The sequence below is a fragment of the Delphinus delphis genome, chromosome 14 (assembly GCF_949987515.2).
Source record: "Delphinus delphis chromosome 14, mDelDel1.2, whole genome shotgun sequence".
Taxonomy (NCBI): Eukaryota; Metazoa; Chordata; class Mammalia; order Artiodactyla; family Delphinidae; genus Delphinus; species Delphinus delphis.
The window spans coordinates 836,622-856,693 of NC_082696.1; the positions used below are offsets into that span (position 1 = coordinate 836,622).

Below are 20,072 nucleotides of genomic sequence, written 5' to 3' on the forward strand. Positions count from 1 at the left end.
AAACAAGGCGTCGGGAGGTGGCACGGCGCCCGGAAGTGAGGAAAGCCGGTAGTTGGCCGGCGCCCGGAAGTGAGGCAAAGCCCGGAAATGGGGTAGGGCGTAGACTCCGGGTTCTCGCGAGAATGGCGAGGTGGTGAGGGCGCCGAGCTGCGGGGGCTCGTAACCAGGGCGACGGGGGCGGGGCGCTGGCCCTACGCCGCAGGGTGCTCACCAGGATTGCGCGTCCACTTGGTGAGTTCAGCGTCAGGTCCCAGAGGGTCCCCAGGTAAGAAACAGGTGCGCCCGAGGGACCGTTGTCCGGGCGCCTGTTACCTGTTCTCTCTTTCTCTTAACTGTGTTACTTCTCGAAATGCTCCTAAGAGAGGCTTCAGACTGAAGTTGTATTTATATTCAGCATTTATTTTGTTAATTTGGAATATGGTGTTAATGGACGCCTGTTGGCCATTGGAAAAGATTCTCCCAAGAAAGATTATGTGCATTTTAGTATCACACTTTCGTGTTGATTCCAATTCCTGTGTTTCATTTTAGAACTTAATGAATCACTTTTGTGGAAACAGGTGGAGTGTAAATATTAAAAACAGGCAGTGACCCTTGTGCTCCTTTCTACAGAACCTGAACTCTGCTAAGTAGCTACAAGATGTGGGTTGGTCATGTTGCTAAGGAGATTGTCATGTGTTGGGTGAAAGAATATGTCTGTTGCCGCATTGAATAGTTACATTTGCTGTCACCTTTGGGCATGTAAAAGAGACATGACAGACTTAAGGCTGATTATTTTGGGGGGGTTGATTTGCCTGAAGTTAGGAGAAATTGTATCCAGGTGGGTAGTTACTGGTTTGGGTTGATGATGAGATGGCACTAGTGGACCTCAACACTTCCTCCTGCAAGAAGTATCTGGTTACATGTGACACCCGCTGAACCGGGGCTGTTCAAAGTTTAACATTTTCCTGTCAAGAAAGCATATCAGACTGGAATACAAGGGAGTGTGTAGGTTATAGAGATACATCTGGATCTGTTTTAAATCATTGGAAAAGATTGACTTTAAAACTTTAGCATCATTACTGCTATTGGTAGTCAATGATTTGTGCTTGCCTAACAAGTCATGGTGGTGTGGACTGAAAAAAAAAGCACAACCTAAAAGCTGAGAGTTATGTTTTATTCGGTGGACATTCTGAGGACTTCAAGCTCAGGAGACAGGACTCTCAGATAGCTCTGAGGGATGGCTGCGAAGAGGCAAGGGGGAAGCCAGGATATGTAGGAACTTTTGTAACAAAGACCAGGTAGTTGGAACATCAAAAGATTACTGTTAATTAGAGAAAACCAGATATCTCAAGTTAAGGAATTTAGTGCTTTTCTATGTATGGGAAGGTGCAAGAGTCTGGGCTCACTGAAATCATTCCTTTGATATGCACTTCAGCTATCTGGGGCCAGTATCCTGTGTTTTCTCATCCTGAGTCCCCTCAGGGTGCACCGTTGGGATGCTGTAATGTGACGGTTTGATGGCTGCAACATCCTGTGTTTACTGATATGGCAGACAGCTTTCTTCATTCACATGGCTTAGAAGTACAAAATTCGTGTTTCAAGAACCACAGGTTTGTGAAATCAGGCTTTACTCAGCCTGACCAACAGAAAGAGTGTATCAGTTTTATTTTTAATTAAAGCAGCTAAATATAAAGAGTAGTAATACCTTTTAAAGTGTTTAATAACTTAGGAAAGGACTTAAAGTCACGGGAATGCCTGAGTATAATTTGGTAGTGTTCCCATACCTCCGTGATCAGCCATTACTCCATTTTTATACTAGTTCTGTCCTCAAAGTAGCTAGAATTAGAACCTGTCTCTGGTTCTGGCGAATGTGTAGAACTTTATATTTTCTTTTGCTACAAAGTAAGCCATTAAGGGTACTTTAATTATGGTGCCTGTGGGCACTCAACCTGCTGTCTGACTACCACACTGTGTTTTCCTAACTCAAGAATAAATTGGCACATCTCTGGCTGGCTTAGCTGCTAAAAGAGAAAGATTATGATCTTTTTTACTCAAAGTGGAGTAGTTTTCTCTTTCTAAAAAATATACATATACACATTCATACAAATGAAAAAAAAAAGGAGGTGCGCGAGGTTTTAACAGTGGTGCCCCTTGTTTTTTTTTCTAGTCTGGATTTTCTAATTTTGTGCAATTTACATGCTCTGCTGTATCAGTGAAAGGGTCTTGAATATACAGCCTCTAGCTGCCTGGGATTTACTGACTTAACTTTAAAACAATGGTCTCTCTAGCAGCCACTGTCTCCAGATTTTCCTAAGGTGCTTCTGTAGCCTGAGATACACGAGAACCTTATTAAAACTAACTGTAGTGTGTCCTCTCAGACTTGTTCCTGTGATGCGCATACTGGACTCTTACATTGATTTTCCTCGGGGGAAGACACAGCAAGGAGGGGTGGTAGGGAGGGAAAGGCCAACTCTATTATTTTTGCATTGTTTAAATATTTTGCATTGTATTGCTTTTGTACATGAAAAGGGTTAAACGATTTCTGTCGGTGTGGGTAGACTAGTGCAGAAGCACAGGACCCTGACAGATAATAGCATGCTCCCTGCCTACAGGGTCCTTGTGGCTGTTCAGGCCGGATGTCACTCCTCAGCATCTCTCCCCTGGTGGTTCCCTCCTCAGTAGGCCCTCCAAGGCCTCTCCACCTAGCCAGGGGGTGGGGGGAGGGAAGAGAGTCAGGTGGGGGGGTTTTCTGGGCTGGGCTTGTAAGTGGCCTACATTGCTTATCCCACATACTCCCTGCCCCTGCTGCCCTGGCCAGAACTCAACCGCGTGGTGGCACTTAGCTCCAAGGAAGCTGGGTCTTGTAGTTTCCAGAAGGGAAGGGAATGGCTCGGGGAACAGGGGCAGCCTCCGTTATCTGACTAAAGCCAGGAGTCCGCTTCGGCTCCGAGCCCACAAGCAGAACCCACCTCCCCGGGGCACAACCTGGGCAGGGCGTCCAGCGGGACACAGAGGACTCCCAGCATGCACTGCTCTCCCCGTCAGCCCCGGACGTGGTTCCTCAGGGCCCAGTGACCCATGAACTGCTCCCCCTCCAGAGACTCTCCCCTTCCTAAGGGAGACAGGGCCATAGCAGCGCTGAAATCGGGTGGAGTGGGTGTTGGAGGAGTTTCCCAAGTGGACCCTGACTCTGCTGCCTGGGGACGGGACGGCTGTTTTCTGAAGCCTTTGGTCCTCCCCTCAGACCTTCCCCTCCATGGCCTCGTGTAAAGTGGTCTGTGAGGAGGGGGCTGCCGTGGTCCCCCTCCTGCAGCCGTGAAGACGGGGGCCCAGAGACGCTCAGTCCTAAGCAGTCAGCCGTCGTGCCTGCTGTGCCCTTGCTCTGGCCTCCTGGCTCTCCCAGGAGCACGTGGGCTCCTGGCTCTGTTCGTCCTGTCAGCTCCGCCTGCCAGCCGGCAGCTCTACCTCAGTCCCGCCGGGTGTGCTGTTCGAGCCCCACTTTTTCTTTTCTTCGTGCGTACTTGCTCTCTTGTCTCTCTTGAAACTGAATGGCTGAGACCTGGAGGTTATGTGGAACTAAAGGCTTGAGTGGGAGGGTAACCATCCTTGACCTGACCTTCCCGGGAAGGCGGAGTCTAGATGGTCCCTGGTCTCTTTGGAGCTTTGAGGGGCAACCCATTCCAGTTTGCCTCCCTGAAGCCCCCAGGCTTCTGGATACTTTCTGTTTCCACTCGTTTCTGCTTGCTTGAGCCAACTTTAAGTGTGGGCTACCAGTGCTGGTCCTTTCCCATCATTTCCTTGAGGGCTGCAGGATCAGAGAGAGGGGTCTGCCTTCCAGGTCATTACAAAGTGGAGTTTAACCAGATGCTCCGTCACCGTGGACCACCTGCATACCGTGTTCTGGTGCGTCTGGGCGGGCTTTTGCAAATAATCTCACGTTTCAGTGCCTGACACGGTAGAAGTTCGTTTCCTGCTTTTCACCACTCCAGCCCAGTGCTGCTGGTCAGGTGACCCCTACTGGGTAGCAGCTCAGGTGACCAGTGCTTTCCACTAAGCGCCCTCTCTTGGTGTTCCGGTGGACGGAGGCTCGTGCCGGTGGGGCCTAGCCTGTGCGTAGGGCTGCAGCTTCTCCCTGCATGCAGCTGGGTTGTGCGACTTCCAGAGAGGCCGGGAAATGTGGTTTGGCTGTAGGGATAAAGTGGAAGGGGTTTTTTGGTGAAAAACTAGCAGGAGAAGATGGAGTACTAGGAGGCCGCGGAATTCGCGTCTCTGCACAGCCAGGGCACCTACCAGGCACCGGTGGGGGACCACGGACACCAAAGGGGATGGGAGGAACCCCGAACGACTGGTTGTTTCAATTATAGTTTTATTTTTCCTAATATATTTTTTATCTTTCTAATTTTATTTTGTTTTCTATTCTTTGATATTGTACTGCTTCTTTCCTTCTTTCTTTCTTCCTTTCATTCTTTCCTTCCTTCCTTTCATTCTTTCCTTCCTTCCTTCCTTTTTTTCTTTCTTTCTTTCTTTCTTTCTTTCTTTTTCTTTCTTTCTTTCTCTCTCTCTCTCCCCCTCCCACCCTCCCTGTCTTTCTCTCTCTTTCTCTCTTTCCACAAAGCTTGTGGGATCTTGGCTCCCAGGCTGGAGGTCAGGCCCGAGCGCCTGTGGTGGGAGCTCCGAGTCCAAACTGTTGGACTGACAAGAGAACCTCAGACCCCAGGGAATATTAATTGATGTGAGGCCTCCCAGAGGTCCTCATCTCAGCACCAAGACCCGGCTCTATCCAACTGCCTGCAAACTCCAGTGCTGGATGTCTCAGGCCAAACAACCAGTAAGACAGGAATACAGCTCCACCCATCAGAAAAAAAAAAAAAAAGAAACGACAGAAAAATATGTTACAGACGAAGGAGGAAGGTAAAAACCTACAAGAACAAATAAATAAAGATGAAATAGGCAAGCCACCTGAAAAAGAATTCAGAGTAATGATAGTAAAGATGATCCAAAATCTCGGAAACAGAATGGAGAAAATACAAGAAACATTTAACAAGGATCTAGAAGAACTAAAGAGCAAACAAACAGTGATGAACAACACAATTACTGAAATTAAAAATACTCTAGAAGGAATCAATAACAGAATAACTGAGGCAGAAGAACGGGTAAGTGAGCTGGAAGATAAAGGGGTGGAAATAACTGCCAGGGAGCAGAGTAAAGAAAAAAGAATGAACAGAACTGAGGACAGTCTCAGAGACCTCTGGGACATTAAACACAGCAACATTCGAATAATAGGGGTCCCAGAGGAAGAAGAGAAAAAGAAAGGGTCTGGGAAAATATTTGAAGAGATTATAGTCAGAAACTTCCCTAACATGGGAAAGGAAATAGTCAGTCAAGTCCAGGAAGCACAGACAGTCCCATACAGGATAAACCCAAAGAGAAACACACCAAGATACATATTAATAAACCATAAAAATTAAATACAAAGAAAAAATATTAAGAGCAGCAAGCGAAAAGCAGCAAATAACACACAAGGGAATCCCCATAAGGTTAACAGCTGATCTTTCAGCAGAAACTCTGAAAGCCAGAAGGGAGTGGCAGGACATACTTAAAGTGATGAAATGGAAGAACCTACATCCAAGATTACTCTACCCAGCAAAGACCTCATTCAGATTTGATGGAGAAATTAAAAACTTTACATACAAGCAAAAGTTAAGAGAATTCAGCACCACCAAACCAGCTCTACAACAAATGCTAAAGGAACTTCTCTAGGCAGGAAACTCAAGAGAAGGAAAAGACCTACAAAAACAAACCCAAAACAATTAAGAAAATGGTAATAGGAACATATATATCAATAATTACCTTAAATGTAAATGGATTAAATGCTCCAACCAAAAGACACAGACTGGCTGAATGGATACAAAAACAAGACTGGTACATATGCTGTCTACAAGAGACCCACTTCAGACCTAGGGACACATACAGACTGAAAGTGAGGGGATGGAAAAAGATATTCCACGCAAATGGAAATCAAAAGAAAGCTGGAGTAGCAATTCTCATATCAGACAAAATAGATTTTAAAATAAAAACTATTACAAGAGACAAAGGCACTCTATGATGATCAAGGGATCAATCCAAGAAGATATAACAATTATAAATATTTATGCACTGAGCATAGGAGCAACTCAATACATAGGGCAACTGCTAACAGCCACAAAAGAGGAAATCAACAGTAACACAATAATAGTACGGGACTTTAACACTCCACTTTCACCAATGGACAGATCATCCAAATTGAAAATTAATAAGGAAACACAAGCTTTAAATGACACATGAAATAAGGTGGACTTAATTGATATTTATAGGGCATTCCATCCAAAAAACAACAGAATACACTTTCTTCTCAAGTGCTCATGGAACATTCTCCAGGATCATATCTTGGGTCACAAATCAAGCCTTGGTAAATTACGAAAATTGAAATCATATCAAGTGTCTTTTCTGACCACAACACTATAAGACTAGATGTCAATTACAGGAAAAAAATTGTAAAAAATACAAACACATGGAGGCTAAACAATATGCTACTAAATAACCAAGAGACCACTGAATAAACCAAAGAAGAAATAAAAAAATACCTAGAAACAAATGACAATGAAAACACAACAACCCAAAACCTATTTGATGCAGCAAAAGCAGTTCTATGAGGGAAGTTTATAGCAATACAGTCCTGCCTCAAGAAACAAGAAAAATCTCAAATAAACAATCTAACCTTACACCTAAAGGACCTAGAGAAAGAAGAACAAACAAAACTCAAAGTTAGCAGAAGGAAAGAAACCATACAGATTTTCGCCTCAAAAGGGATGTTTTCCTGGCTGCATGATAATGGGTTTTAAGCTTTTTCTCACTTATTTATAATAGCTCTCTAATTTTTAAGGATAGTGGATAAAGAATGTCACCTGCCATCCCAGTAAACAATGAATGTTGTCTGCCATCAAGCCATCTGCCACGGTGCACCCTGAGGGAACTCAGGGTGGGGAAAACCAGGGTACTGGCCCTAGGTAGGTGCGGTGCATACCTAAGGAATGATTTCAACGAGCCTAGACTCTTGCATCTTCCTATATATATAAAAGCACGAAAAGCATTAACTTGAGATGTCTGTTCTTTGTGATTAGCAGTAATCTTTCGTTGTTCGACTACAGGTTTCTTGTTCGTTTGTTTTGTTTTGTTTTTCAGCAAAAACTCCTGTATATCCTGGCTCTTCCCTGACCACTTTGGAGCAGGTCCTCAGACCCATGTGAGAAGCTGCCTCCCAGGCTATAGTCCTCAGTAAGTTCCCTGAATAAAACTTAACTCTCAACTTTTAGGTTGTGCGTTTTTCTTCAATTGACAGGATGTTGATTCTTTGTCTTTATTGTTTCAGATTTTTTCAATACTTTTTGTTTTTTATTTTATTTTATTTTTGAGTTTTTATTTTTTTATACAGCAGGTTCTCATTAGTTATCCATTTTATACATATTAGCGTATACACGTCAATCCCAATCGCCCAATTCACCCCACCCCACCCCCACCACCACCACTTTCCCCCCTTGGTGACCATACGTTTGTTCTTTACATCTGTGTCTCTATTTCTGCCTAGCAAACCAGTTCATCTGTACCATTTTTCTAGGTTCCACATATATGTGTTAATATACGATATTTGTTTATCTCTTTCTGCTTACTTCACTCTGTATGACAGTCTCTGGATCCATCCACGTCTCTACAAATGACCCAATTTTGTTCCTTTTTATGGCTGAGTAATATTCCATTGTATATATGTGCCATATCTTCTTTATCCATTTGTCTGTCGATGGACACTTAGGTTGCTTCCATGTCCTGGCTATTGTAAATAGAGCTGCAATAAACATTGGGGTGCATGTGTCTTTTTGAATTATGGTTTTCTCTGGGTATATGCCCAGTAGTGGGATTGCTGGATCATATGGTAATTCTATTTTTCGTCTTTCAAGGAACCTCCATACTGTTCTCCATAGTGGCTGTATCAATTTACATTCCCACCAGGAGTGCAAGAGGGTTCCCTTTTCTCCACACCCTCTCCGGCATTTGTTTTTTGTAGATTTTCTGATGATGCCCATTCTAACTGGTGTGAGGCGATACCTCATTGTAGTTTTGATTTGCATTTCTCTAATAATTAGTGATGTTGAGCAGGTTTTCATGTGCTTCTTGGCCATCTGTATGTCTTCTTTGGAGAAATGTCTATTTAGGTCTTCTGCCCACTTTTGGATTGGGTTGTTTGTTTTTTTTACTATTGAGCTGCATGAGCTGTTTATATATTTTGGAGATTAATCCTTTGTCCGTTGATTCGTTTGCAGTATCTTCTCCCATTCTGAGGGTTGTCGTTTTGTCTCATTTGTAGTTTCCTATGCTTTGCAAAAGATTTTAAGTTTCATTAGGTCCCATTTGTTTATTATTGTTTTTATTTCCATTACTCCAGGAGGTGGATCAAAAAAGATCTTGCTATGATTTATGTCAAAGAGTGTTCTTCCTATGTTTTCCTCTCTGAGTTTTATAGTGTCCAGTCTTACATTTAGGTCTCTAATCCATTTTGAGTTTATTTTTGTGTATGATGTTAGGGAGTGTTCTAATTTCATTCTTTTACATGTAGCTGTCCAGTTTTCCCAGCACCACTTATTGAAGAGACTGTCTTTCTCCATTGTATACCCTTGCCTCCTTTGTCATAGATTAGTTGACCATAGATGTGTGGGTTTACCTCTGGGCTTTCTATCCTGTTCCATTGATCTATATTTCTGTTTTTGTGCCAGCACCATATTGTTTTGATTACTGTAGCTTTGTAGCATAGTCTGAAGTCAGGGAGTCTCATTCCTCCAGCTCTGTTTTTTTCCTTCAAGACTGCTTTGGCTATTCGGGGTCTTTTGTGTTACCATACAAATTAAAAAATTTTTTGTTCTAGTTCTGTAAAAAATGCCACTGGTAATTTGATAGGGATTGCATTGAATCTGTAGATTGCTTTGGGTAGTATAGTCATTTTCACAATATTGATTCTTCCAATCCAAGAACATGGTATATCTCTCCATCTGTTGGTATCATCTTTAATTTCTTTCATCAGTGTCTTATAGGTTTCTGCCTGCAGGTCTTTTTTCTCCCTATGTAGGTTTATTCCTAGGTATTTTATTCTTTTTGTTGCAATGGTAAATGGGAGTGTTTCCTTAATTTCTCTTTCATATTTTTCATCATTAGTGTATAGGAATGCAAGAGATTTCTGTGCATTAATTTTGTATCCTGCAACTTTACCAGATTCATTGATTAGCTCTAGTAGTTTTTTGGTGGCATGTTTAGGATTCTCAGTATCATGCCATCTGCAAACAGCAACAGTTTTACTTCTTCCTTTCCAATTTGTATTCCTTTTCTTTCTTTTTCTTCTCTGATTGCCGTGGCCTGGACTTCCAAAGCTATGTTGAATAATAGTGGTGAGAGTGGTCATCCTTGTCTTGTTCCTGATCCTAGTGGAAATGCTTTCAGTTTTTCACCATTGAGAATGATGTTTGCTGTGAGTTTGTCATATATGGCCTTTATTATGTTGTGGTAGGTTCCCTCTATGCCCACTTTCTGGAGAGTTTTTATCTTAAATGGGTGTTGAATTTTGTCATAAGCTTTTTCTGCATCTATTGAGATGATCATAAGGTTTTTATTATTCAGTTTGTTAATATGGTGTATCACATTGATTGATTTGCATATATATTGAAGAATCCTTGCATCCCTGAGATAAATCCCGCTTGATCATGGTGTATGATCCTTTTAATGTGTTGTTGGATTCTGTTTGCTAGTATTTTGTTGAGGAGTTTGGCATCTGTATTCATCAGTGATATTGGTCTGTAATTATCTTTTTTTGTAGTATCTTTGTCTGGTTTTGGTATCAGGGTGATGGTGGCCTCATAGAATGAGTTTGGGAGTGTTCCTTCCTCTGCAATTTTTTGGTAGAGTTTGAGAAGGATGAGTGTTAGCTCTTCTCTAAATGTTTGATAGAATTTACCTGTGAAGCCATCTGGTCCTGGACTTTTGTTTGTTGGAAGACTTTTTTTTTTTTTTTTTTTTGCGGTACGTGGGCCTCTCACTGTTATGGCCTCTCCTGTTGCGGAGCACAGGCTCCAGACGTGCAGGCTCAGTGGCCATGGCTCACGGGCCCAGCCGCTCTGCGGCATGTGGGATCTTCCCGGGCCAGGGCACGAACCTGCGTCCCCTGCATCGGCAGGCGGACTCTCAACCACTGCGCCACCAGGGAAGCCGTGTTGGAAGACTTTTGATCACAGTTTCAATTTCATTACTTGTGATTGGTCTGTTAATATTTTCTATTTCTTCCTGGTTCAGTCTTGGAAGGTTATACCTTTCTAAGAGTTTGTCCATTTCTTCCAGGTTGTCCATTTTATTGGCATTGAGTTGCTTGTAGTAGTCTCTTAGGATGCTTTGTATTCCTGTGGTGTCTGTTGTAACTTCTCCTTTTTCATTTCTAATTTTATTGATTTGAGTCCCCTCCCTCTTTTTCTTGATGAGTCTGGCTAATGGTCTATAAATTTTGTTTATCTTCTCAAAGAACCAGCTTTTGGTTTTATTGATCTTTGCTATTGTTTCTTTTTGTTTCTTTTTGATTTTTTTCTGCTCTGATCTTTATGATTTCTTTCTTTCTACTAACTTTGGGTTTTGTTTGTTCTTCTTTGTCTAGTTCCTTTAGGTGTAAGGTTAGATTGTTTATTTGAGATTTTTCTTGTTTCTTGAGGTAGGATTGTATTGCTCTAAACTTCCCTCTTAGAACTGCTTTTGCTGTATCCCATAGGTTTTGGATCGTTGTGTTTTTGTTGTCATTTGTCTCTAGGTATTTTTTGATTTCCTCTTTGATTTCTTCAATGATCTCTTGGTTATTTAGTAACATACTGTTTAGCCTCCATGTGTTTGTGGGTTTTTTCCCCTGTAATTGATTTCTAATCTCATAGCATTGTGGTCAGAAAAGATGCTTGGTATGATTTCAGTTTTCTTAAATTTACTGAGGCTTGATTTGTGACCCAAGATGTGATCTATCCTGGAGAATGTTCCATGCGCACTTGAGAAGAAAGTGTAATCTGCTCTTTTTGGGTGGAATGTCCTATAAATATCAATTAAATCTATTTGTTCTATTGTGTCATTTAAAGCTTGCGTTTCCTTATTAATTTTCTGTTTGGATGACCTGTCCATTGGTGTAAGTGAGGTGTTAAAGTCCCCCACTATTATTGTGTTACTGTCAGTTTCCTCTTTTATAGCTGTTAGCAGTTGCCTTATGTATTGAGTTGCTCCTATGTTGGGTGCATAAATATTTATAATTGTTATATCTTCTTCTTGGATTTATCCCTTGATCATTATGTAGTGTCCTTCCTTGTCTCTTGGAACATTATTTTAAAGTCTGTTTTATCTGATATGAGTATTGCTACTCCAGATTTCTTTTGATTTCCATTTGCATGGAATATCTTCTTCCATCCCCTCACTTTCAATCTGTATGTGTCCCTAGGTCTGAAGTGGGTCTCTTGTAGACAGCATATATATGGGTCTTGTGTTTGTATCCATTCTGAGAGCCTGTGTCTTTTGGTTGGAGCGTTTAATCCATTCATGTTTATGGTAATTATTGATATATATGTTCCTATTGCCATTTTCTTAATTGTTATGGGTTTGTTTTTGTAGGTCCTTTCTTCTCTTGTGTTTCCTGCCTAGAGAAGTTCCTTTAACATTTGTTGTAGAGCTGGTTTGGTGGTGCTTAACTCTCTTAGCTTTTGCTTGTCGGTAAAGCTTTTGATTTCTCTGTCGAGTCTGAATGAGATCTTTGCTGGGTAGAGTAATCTTGGATGTAGGTTCTTCACTTTCATCACTTTAAATATATCATGCCACTCCCTTCTGGCTTGCAGAGCTTCTGCTGAGAAATCAGCTGTTAACCTTATGGGAGTTCCCTTGTACATTATTTGTCATTTTTCCCTTGTTGCTTTCAATAATTTTTCTTTGTCTTTAATTTTTGTCAGTTTGATTACTATGTTTCTTGTCCTTGGATTTATCCTGCCTGGGACTCTCTGTGCTTCCTGGACTTGGGTGGCTATTTCCTTTCCCGTGTTAGGGAAGTTTTTGACTGTAATCTCTTCATATATTTTCTTGGTCCGTTTCTCTCTCTCTTCTCCTTCTGGGACCCCTATGGACCCCTATGATGCAAATTTTGTTGCATTTAATGTTGTCCCAGAGGTCTCTTAGGCTGTCTTCATTTCTTTTCATTCTTTTTTCTTTATTCTGTTCCCCGGCAGTGAATTCCACCATTCTGTCTTCCAGGTCACTTATCCGTTCATCTGCCTCAGTTATTCTGCTATTGATTCCTTCTAGCGTATTTTTCATTTCAGTTATTGTATTGTTCATCTTCGTTTGTTCTTTAATTCTTCTAGGTCTTTGTTAAACATTTCTTGCCTCTTCTCCATCTTTGCCTCCATTCTTTTCCCGAGGTCCTGGATCATCTTCACTGTCATTATTCTGAATTCTTTTTCTGGAACGTTGCCTACCTCCAGTTCATTTAGTTGTTTTTCTGGGGTTTTATCTTGTTCCTTCATCTGGTACATAGCCCTCTGCCTTTTCATCTTGTCTATCTTCCTATGAATGTGGTTTTAGTTCCACAGGCTGCAGGATTGTAGTTCTTCTTGCTTCTGCTGTCTGCCCTCTGGTGGATGAGGCTATCTAAGGGGCTTGTGCAAGTTTCCTGATGGGAGGGATTGGTGGTGGGTAGAGCTGGCTGTTGCTCTGGTGGGCGCAGCTCAGTAAAACTTTAATCTGCTTGTCTGCTGATGGGTGGGGCTGGGTTCCCTCCCTATTGGTTGTTTGGCCTGAGGCGACCCAACACTGCTCCTACCTGGCTCTTTGGTGGGGCTAATGGTGGACTCTGGGAGGGCTCACGCCAAGGAGTACTTCCCAGAATTTCTGCTGCCAGTGTCCTTGTTTCCGTGGTGAGACAGCCACCCCCCGCCTCTGCAGGAAACCCCCCAACACTAGCAGGTAGGTCTGGTTCAGCCTCCTATGGGATCACTGCTCCTTCCCTGGGTCCCGATGCGCACACTACTTTGTGTGTGCCCTCCAAGTGTGGAGTCTTTGTTTCCCCCAGTCCTGTCGAAGTCCTGCAATCAAATCCCACTAGCCTTCAAAGTCTGATTTTCTAGGAATTCCTCCTTCCGTTGCCGGACCCCCAGGTTGGGAAGCCTGACGTGGGGCTCAGAACCTTCACTCCAGTGGGTGGACTCCTGTGGTATAATTGTTCTTCAGTGTCTGTCACCCACCCAGCAGTTATGGGATTTGATTTTATTGTGATTGTGCCCCCGCTACCGTCTCATTGTGGCTTCTCCTTTGTCTTTGGATGTGGGGTATCTTTTTTGGTGAGTTCCAGTGTCTTCCTGTCGATGATTGTTCAGCAGTTAGTTGTGATTCCGGTGCTCTCGCAAGAGGGAGTGAGCGCACATCCTTCTACTCCACCATCTTGAGCCCTTCGTTGTTTTTTATTTTTTAATTGTGTTTGGTAACCTGCAATCCATCTGAAATTCAGTTGTTTTTGCTATTATTTCCCAAGTGTTTGTCTAGTCCCTGAAAATTAAAATGGTCTGTTTCTTACACTCAGGGTGATATTCCTTCATACTGTATCCCAGCTCAGCTGTCTGTCCAGAGTTCTGTCCTGGGCTCTGCTCAGCCTTTTGGTTAGAATTAGTTGGGATGGGCTGCAACTCAGTGCAAAGGAAAACCACATCTGTGTCCTGGGAGAGACCAGCCCAAACCGTGCATTTGGTCCTGAGGGTTGGCAAATCCTCTTGGGGCTCAAGTCAGAATAAATAGGGTGAGTAGGTTTGGAGGTGGCAGCTCCGAGCATGGTCACCTGCCGCCGTGGGCATAGATGCCAAGCCCTGAGGTGGCCCTGAGTGGCAGACCAGACCCACGCTCCTCCCCTCAGTGTGTTTCCTTCTCTGCTGAGGCAACGCTTTCTGGGACCAGATGGGCTGTGAGGTTACATTAAAGCACCTGGTGGAGGTGCTACCCACCACGAGTCAGAAAGTGTAGGTGTGGCGATTCCACTGACTAGTCTTAACACTTTCTAATCTTTCTGATTTTGTTCTCTGGAAAATGGGAAAAAATATAACCATTTTAAAGGGTTATTGTAAGAATTAAGTGGTATAATGTATTATTGATAAACACAAATCTACATGTTAATATCTATGAAAATACTATTTGCAAATCATGGTGATAAACTCTATAGGAATTACAGAAGAGATTAAGACAGTTGAAATAAGACAAATACAATACAGTTTATCACAGTTTGATGGGTGGATTCTTAAAAATTTTGAAACAATTGTGACTTTTGATATATTATTTCATGTGTTTCTTGAAATGTTTATGCTTTCAAAACACAGCGGAAGGAGGCACAGTAACTTCCTTTCATCCACTGGGGACACGTACACCCATCATTTCCACGTGCCAGCAGTGCTAGGCACTGGGTACTTTACAGTTATAAAACTTGCAAAGCAAATCATGGTAGCTTTGAAACATTTAGCTATTTTTTGTATGAAGCTCTCTGCTGTACCTTGGAAAATGTAAAATAAGTAAGTAAAACCAATTTGTAAATTAGAGAAGAACGTGCTTTAAAATATTCAACACATTTTATTTTTGTTTTTGTTTTCTCCAAACATCGCAGGCTTCTCAAGTCTTTCAAAGTCTCTGATTTATTACTACAGAGAATGTGTGTCCTGGGGAGATCGGGGAGCGCACAAGGCCTGACCGGGTCTGTGTCTGGCCTTACAGGTGCTAAAATAAGGCCTCCTATCCACCTCCTATTGGAAGTGCTTCCTGCCTTCTTTGGGGTTATTCCCAACAGAGTTTCTTAGGTAGCATGTTTTTGTTTGTCTCCTTTGTCTTGTTAAATCGCGAGCCCTGCACCTGCAGGCTGGGAGGTGATTACAGCCCCACCCATCGACCCAGGAGGTGTATGCTGGGGGGTCACCCTCCATGAAGTGGCCTGGGGAGTCTAGATCTGTACATTCCTCGTCGTGCGGGTGCGTGCTGCGTGGGAGCCCCAGCCTGAGGCCCCTCGGCCGGTCCCCTCTGGCGGTGAACTTCCCACCGCTGAGGTCCTGCGCTCCCGCTGTCTCAGATTGTGTGCTGTTTCTTTTCACAGTTGGAATGAAATCAGATAGTCCATTATTTAGGGCTCTCTGGTTGGAAATAACAGAATAGCCTAGATGAAGGGAAACCCCACCGAATTCAAGACAGAAGGAGTAGAACCAAATGCTGGGACCCAGTGGCCCAGACCCAGTCCTGCTGTTCTCTACACAGCGCGTCCTCCGCTCCACACCCCATGGCAGCATCCCCCTTGCCCTCGGCTTCCGCGTTCTTTGCTTCTGTGCTAATGGGATTCTGGCCCCCGAAAGAGAGAATCACTGCAATTTTAGCAGGTAATCCACCAGGTGTCTGCAGCAGATTATACCTTTAGGATTGGCATGACCCTTCACTCGCTGGGTGTTTGAGGGACAAATCTGAAATTCCCCACGAAGAAAGAAAGGGCTGGGCATGGATTGGATATGAGGGCAAAAAAAGGAAGGAATTAATATTCACTCAAGCTTTGTGCCTGGAAACTTGGAAACTAGGAAAACGGTTGTGCGGTTAAGAGAAATGTGGGGACAGGAAAGGTCTGCAAGGGAAGGAGAGGGTGGAAACTGAGGTGTTGGCTGACCTTCCGTTGTCCTTGCAGAGCTACTGACCAGGCTCTCTGGGCCAGACCCCAGGCCTGGACTTGGCTTTAGCCCCGTCGTCCCCACCCAGCCCCTCTCAACTCTGACCCCCGGCGCTGCGGCCAGATTGACGTGTGTGTTTCCGGACGGGCAGCCCTGATTGTCTCAGTTCTTAGCTCCCCAGGGTCCCCTGAGCATAAGGATGAGCCCTGCTCTGCGGTCTGTTGAGCAGCGACCATCCCAGGATCTCCCCTCGGGAGCATCAGCTCCCCCACTTCTTAGCCCCACCCCATCTCTGCTGGTAACTGTCCAGAGTCTTCTTCTGTGTTACTACCACTTCCCCCATGAGGCCTGTCCAGGCCGAGTCCACACAGCCAGCATGGTGACCACGTGGCTGGGTTCTCTGAATCTAAACAACCAGCTTGGTGGCCGGATGGCGAGGCGCTTTGCTCACGACTTTGTAGCTGAGGCTTCAGGTGTGTCTGGTGCCCGTGAGGCGGTGCGGAATCAGGGGTGACCCAGGGCTACTGCCGCATGTGTATAACCTGGTAGCCGTTACGGAGTTACTGACTGTGAAGTGGGACAGGTCTGAGACTGTTTTCATTTCTGTCTGTGTGTCACTGATTGATGCTTTATAAGACGCAGCCAGTGAACCAGTGGTTGTATAAGCCGAGATAACCGACCTTGGCGACCTAGAATGTTGTGAACTAGTTGAACGAGTCCCAGATGCACGACGGGTATGGATTTGTTTTGTAGTTCGCCACTGACTTTGTTCATCAGTGTAGAACATAACTTTGCATCTTGTTTTTTTTTTTTCTTTTGCGGTACGCGGGCCTCTCACTGTTGTGGCCTCTCCCGTTGCGGAGCACAGGCTCCGGACGCGCAGGCTCAGCGGCCGTGGCCCACGGGCCCAGCAGCTCCGCGGCACGTGGGATCTTCCCCGACCGGGGCCCGAACCCGTGTCCCCTGCATCGGCAGGCGGACTCTCAACCACTGCGCCACCAGGGAAGCCCATAACTTTGCATCTTAATCGTTGCTGACAGTCTTCGATTTTGGTCGTGGCTCTCTGAAAGCACTTCTTGGTGCCGGTGCTGGAGCATCGTCTGGTCCTCGCGAGGCCTCTGTGAGGGTGGCTGGCGTTCCCTCCGTTCCCATTGGGGGAGCAGGCGCTCCGCGTGGAAGCAAGGTCTGCTCAGTGGGAGCCGTGGCGCTGGAACCGAGGTCTGCTTAACTTGAAAGCCTGTGGGAGCAGTGAGCAGTCATGACAGGGAACTTCCGGGATGTCAGTGATTTTCTTTTTCTTGGGGGTGGGGAGGGAAGACGAGTCACCAGGTGTGACGTGTGTGTGATCATACCGGTAATTACGAGTAAACAACAGACTGTCCTCTGCATGAAATACCATACCCATAGTCCGCTTATATGTACTTTGTGTTTCAGGTTGAAGATGGAAGAACCACAAGAGATTTTCTCCATAAATGATGGCCACGCAGGTGATATAGTCGTGGAAAAATACCTGGTGGATTCCAAGAAGTCCGCATCCCACGTTCAGTTCGCCTGCAGTGGGCAGTCCTGTGCTTTCCCCTTAGATAGAAACGAACTTTGTGTATGGGACACCAAGGAACCTCCTCACCAGGTATTTAAAAAGTTATACGTGTTTTTTGTTAAGTCACAGAAATTTGCCGTCAAGCTCTGTTCCTCTGATGCTGTTTGGGTGAGTTTGCCCTTTGTGGATTCAGTTACCAGCTACGGGAGAAAAATGCTAACAAAACAAAGCATATTAAGTTTTGACTTAGGAAATAAACTGGAATCACTTTATTTAAAAATAACATCTTTTGAAGTTAGAATTGGGTCTTTTAAAAATATATTCTAAGCCTCTGTTTAACATTTTGAACATATGAAATGAAGTTATAATGACTGTTTAAATGTCCTTATCTAGTAGTTTTGACACCTGGATCAGTTCTGGTTTGGTTTCAAGGTCTAAACGACTTGTGGGTGTTTTCCATCATTTCTTATTTCTCTTGTTTTTTGACCGAATGGTCTTGTCTCCTTGAGGACCTTTCTGCTCAGATGGGCACAGTGTCCCTTCTGTCTGCTTGCCACGGGCCAAAGCAGGTCACTGGCCAGGCGTGGAGCCGCAGCGGATGCAGGGAAGAGGGAGGACGGGATGCACAACTCACCTGGAGTCTGTGCGCGTGGCCTTCTGCAAGACATGCCGTCATCCTCGTGATGCAGTGTCTTCCCCACAGACAGTGCCCGTGTTCCACGTGTTTCCAGAAGAACTTTTCAATGTTTTTAATGCTCTCAAAGAGCCAAAATCAAACCAAAGCTCACGTCATTCTGCACGTAATCCTGGAATAGAGGGTTACGCTCTCAGCATCTCCCATGAGGTCATCTCGGACATTACACTAATGACCCAACTCCCTCCAGGGCGACTTCCACGAGGGACCGTCCTCGGCACCCTCCTGGGAAACGTGCTGTGTTTAAGGCCTAGTCCCACCGATCATGTTACTGCGGTGTGTGCTGGAAACAAAGTATTCACACTGGACGTTGAGCTAAGACCCGACACCGCGTGAAGTTCCCCGGCACGACGCCCACGCTCCCGGTGCTGGGCCTCACCTGCCTCTTCTCAGCAGGGTTTGTAACTGGGCCTGTTTTTGTAAAGATGTGAGGGGCAACGAATGAAAACATTTCTTTATCTTGCGATTGGAAAGCACTGGACCCAGATACTGCTGTTCTATGTAAATTAGGAAACCTTTCCAGGAAGTCTGGACACCAGGGCTCACTGAGCACACGTGTGGTAAACTGTGTTTCTCTGATCGGCTCCTACTCGAGCGGTCTCTTCAAGGCCTGGAAAGTGCTTTTATCTCTTCTAGCAAAATTTGCTGTTCATCCAGAATTGGCCTCTTCTGCCTTAATTCTCAGTTGGGCTGCGTTTAAGTAGGCGTGCCACCTCTTGCGGCTTCTGTGCTTTGGTTGCTCTACGCGCTGGCCGGACGCCAGGCCTGGAGAGCAGGCGGCTTCTTCCTCAGAACTCACCTTCTGCCCGAGACGCAGCTTGGAGACAGATCTTCCAGGGCCTGGTGTCGTGTCTTGTCTTCCGTTTGGCAGGTGAATGCAGTCAGCAAAGCTAGTTGCCTGCAAGGCATTTTCTTGCCATTTCCACTGTCAAAACCTAGCGTAGGAGGGACGTTAGCGCACCAAACCTTCACTGATGGTTAAGCCATGGCGCCTCAGGTGTGCCAGGCAGTTTGCGGTGCAGAGTGGATGTTTCTGTCTTCAAACAATTTTGGGCCAGATTGTGAAGTTGAGGGTCGCACATAACAAAAGGTCAGATGGTGGAGGTGACCTAGGATCAGGGCAGGGCTGTGAGCTTGTTCAGCGACACGTTGGCATTTGAGCTGTAAATGTTTAAAACGTTTTGTGCAGACACCTTTTGATGGTCACCCCCCATACCTAACAAACACCATATTCATGTCAGGGGAAGGTAAACCAGGATGAGCAGGAGGACACTTAGCACGTACAGTGTTTGAAGGAAGACAGATGCTCCCGAAAGAGAAAGTGATAAGCCTGGCATGGAGTGCGGACGCCTCTGCAGGGCCAGCCTGGCGGCGGGTGCGGCGGGGCAGTGTGTGCGGGGTGTGGGCCGTGGGGAGGTGGGGCGCCCCAGATGCTGCTTCAGGGCGTGACGGGGGTGTCGGCCTTGGTCAGTCTCATTTCTTCAGTCGCTGCTCCCGGGGCCAGGACCGCGGCGCTTCCCTCTCGGCTCAGCCCCTGAACTTTAGCTTCCAGCGTTATGCACAGGAAGTTCCAAATTCGGACCAGGGGATTATGTAAAGTAGAATTAATTCTAATAGAAACTATTTTCTGTGAGGTTCATAGAACTTCTTAATAAAAATAATAATTACCAGAACACTCTGTGCCTGGTCTTCCCTCACCAATTCCCCCAGGGCCGGTCTACCCTAGCCGAGCTGCAGGGTCCCCAGGGCCCAGTGACCGCGGCCGCGTTTTGCACTCGGCAGGCACGTGTCATCATCGCGGTGTCCGAGGACAGAAGCTTCGAGGTACGGGACGGGCGTTAGACTGTGGTGGTGTGTGAACGATTTGTGTTGTGCTTTTGGTTCGTGGTCACTGCCACATGCGTAACGTCCGAGGGGTGACTGTCCTGGACTCAGCCCAATGTCTTGGCTGCTTGCTGGGCGGCTCTGGGGGCCGGGGCTCGTGGCACGTTCTGGTGGCCTGGCATTCCAGGTGGGCTGAGTCAGTGACGGGACCCTCCTTCTCCCGGAATCCAGGGCCCTGGAGAGCTAGCACCTTAATTTACCTCCACAGTATATC

The 20,072-nt window shown here is 45.2% G+C and overlaps 1 protein-coding gene across 1 annotated transcript; it reads left to right on the forward strand.

The window, feature by feature from the left end:
• Nucleotides 1–140: 140 nt before the first annotated feature.
• On the forward strand, nt 141–19,285 carry WDR27 (WD repeat domain 27). Its single transcript, XM_060030650.1, has 4 exons — nt 141–231; nt 7,201–7,293; nt 17,175–17,428; nt 17,805–19,285. Exons 3-4 carry the CDS (start codon nt 17,182–17,184, stop codon nt 18,308–18,310), a joined length of 753 nt encoding a protein of 250 aa, XP_059886633.1. The 5' UTR covers nt 141–231; nt 7,201–7,293; nt 17,175–17,181; the 3' UTR covers nt 18,311–19,285.
• The last annotated feature ends 787 nt before the right edge of the window (nt 19,286–20,072 follow it).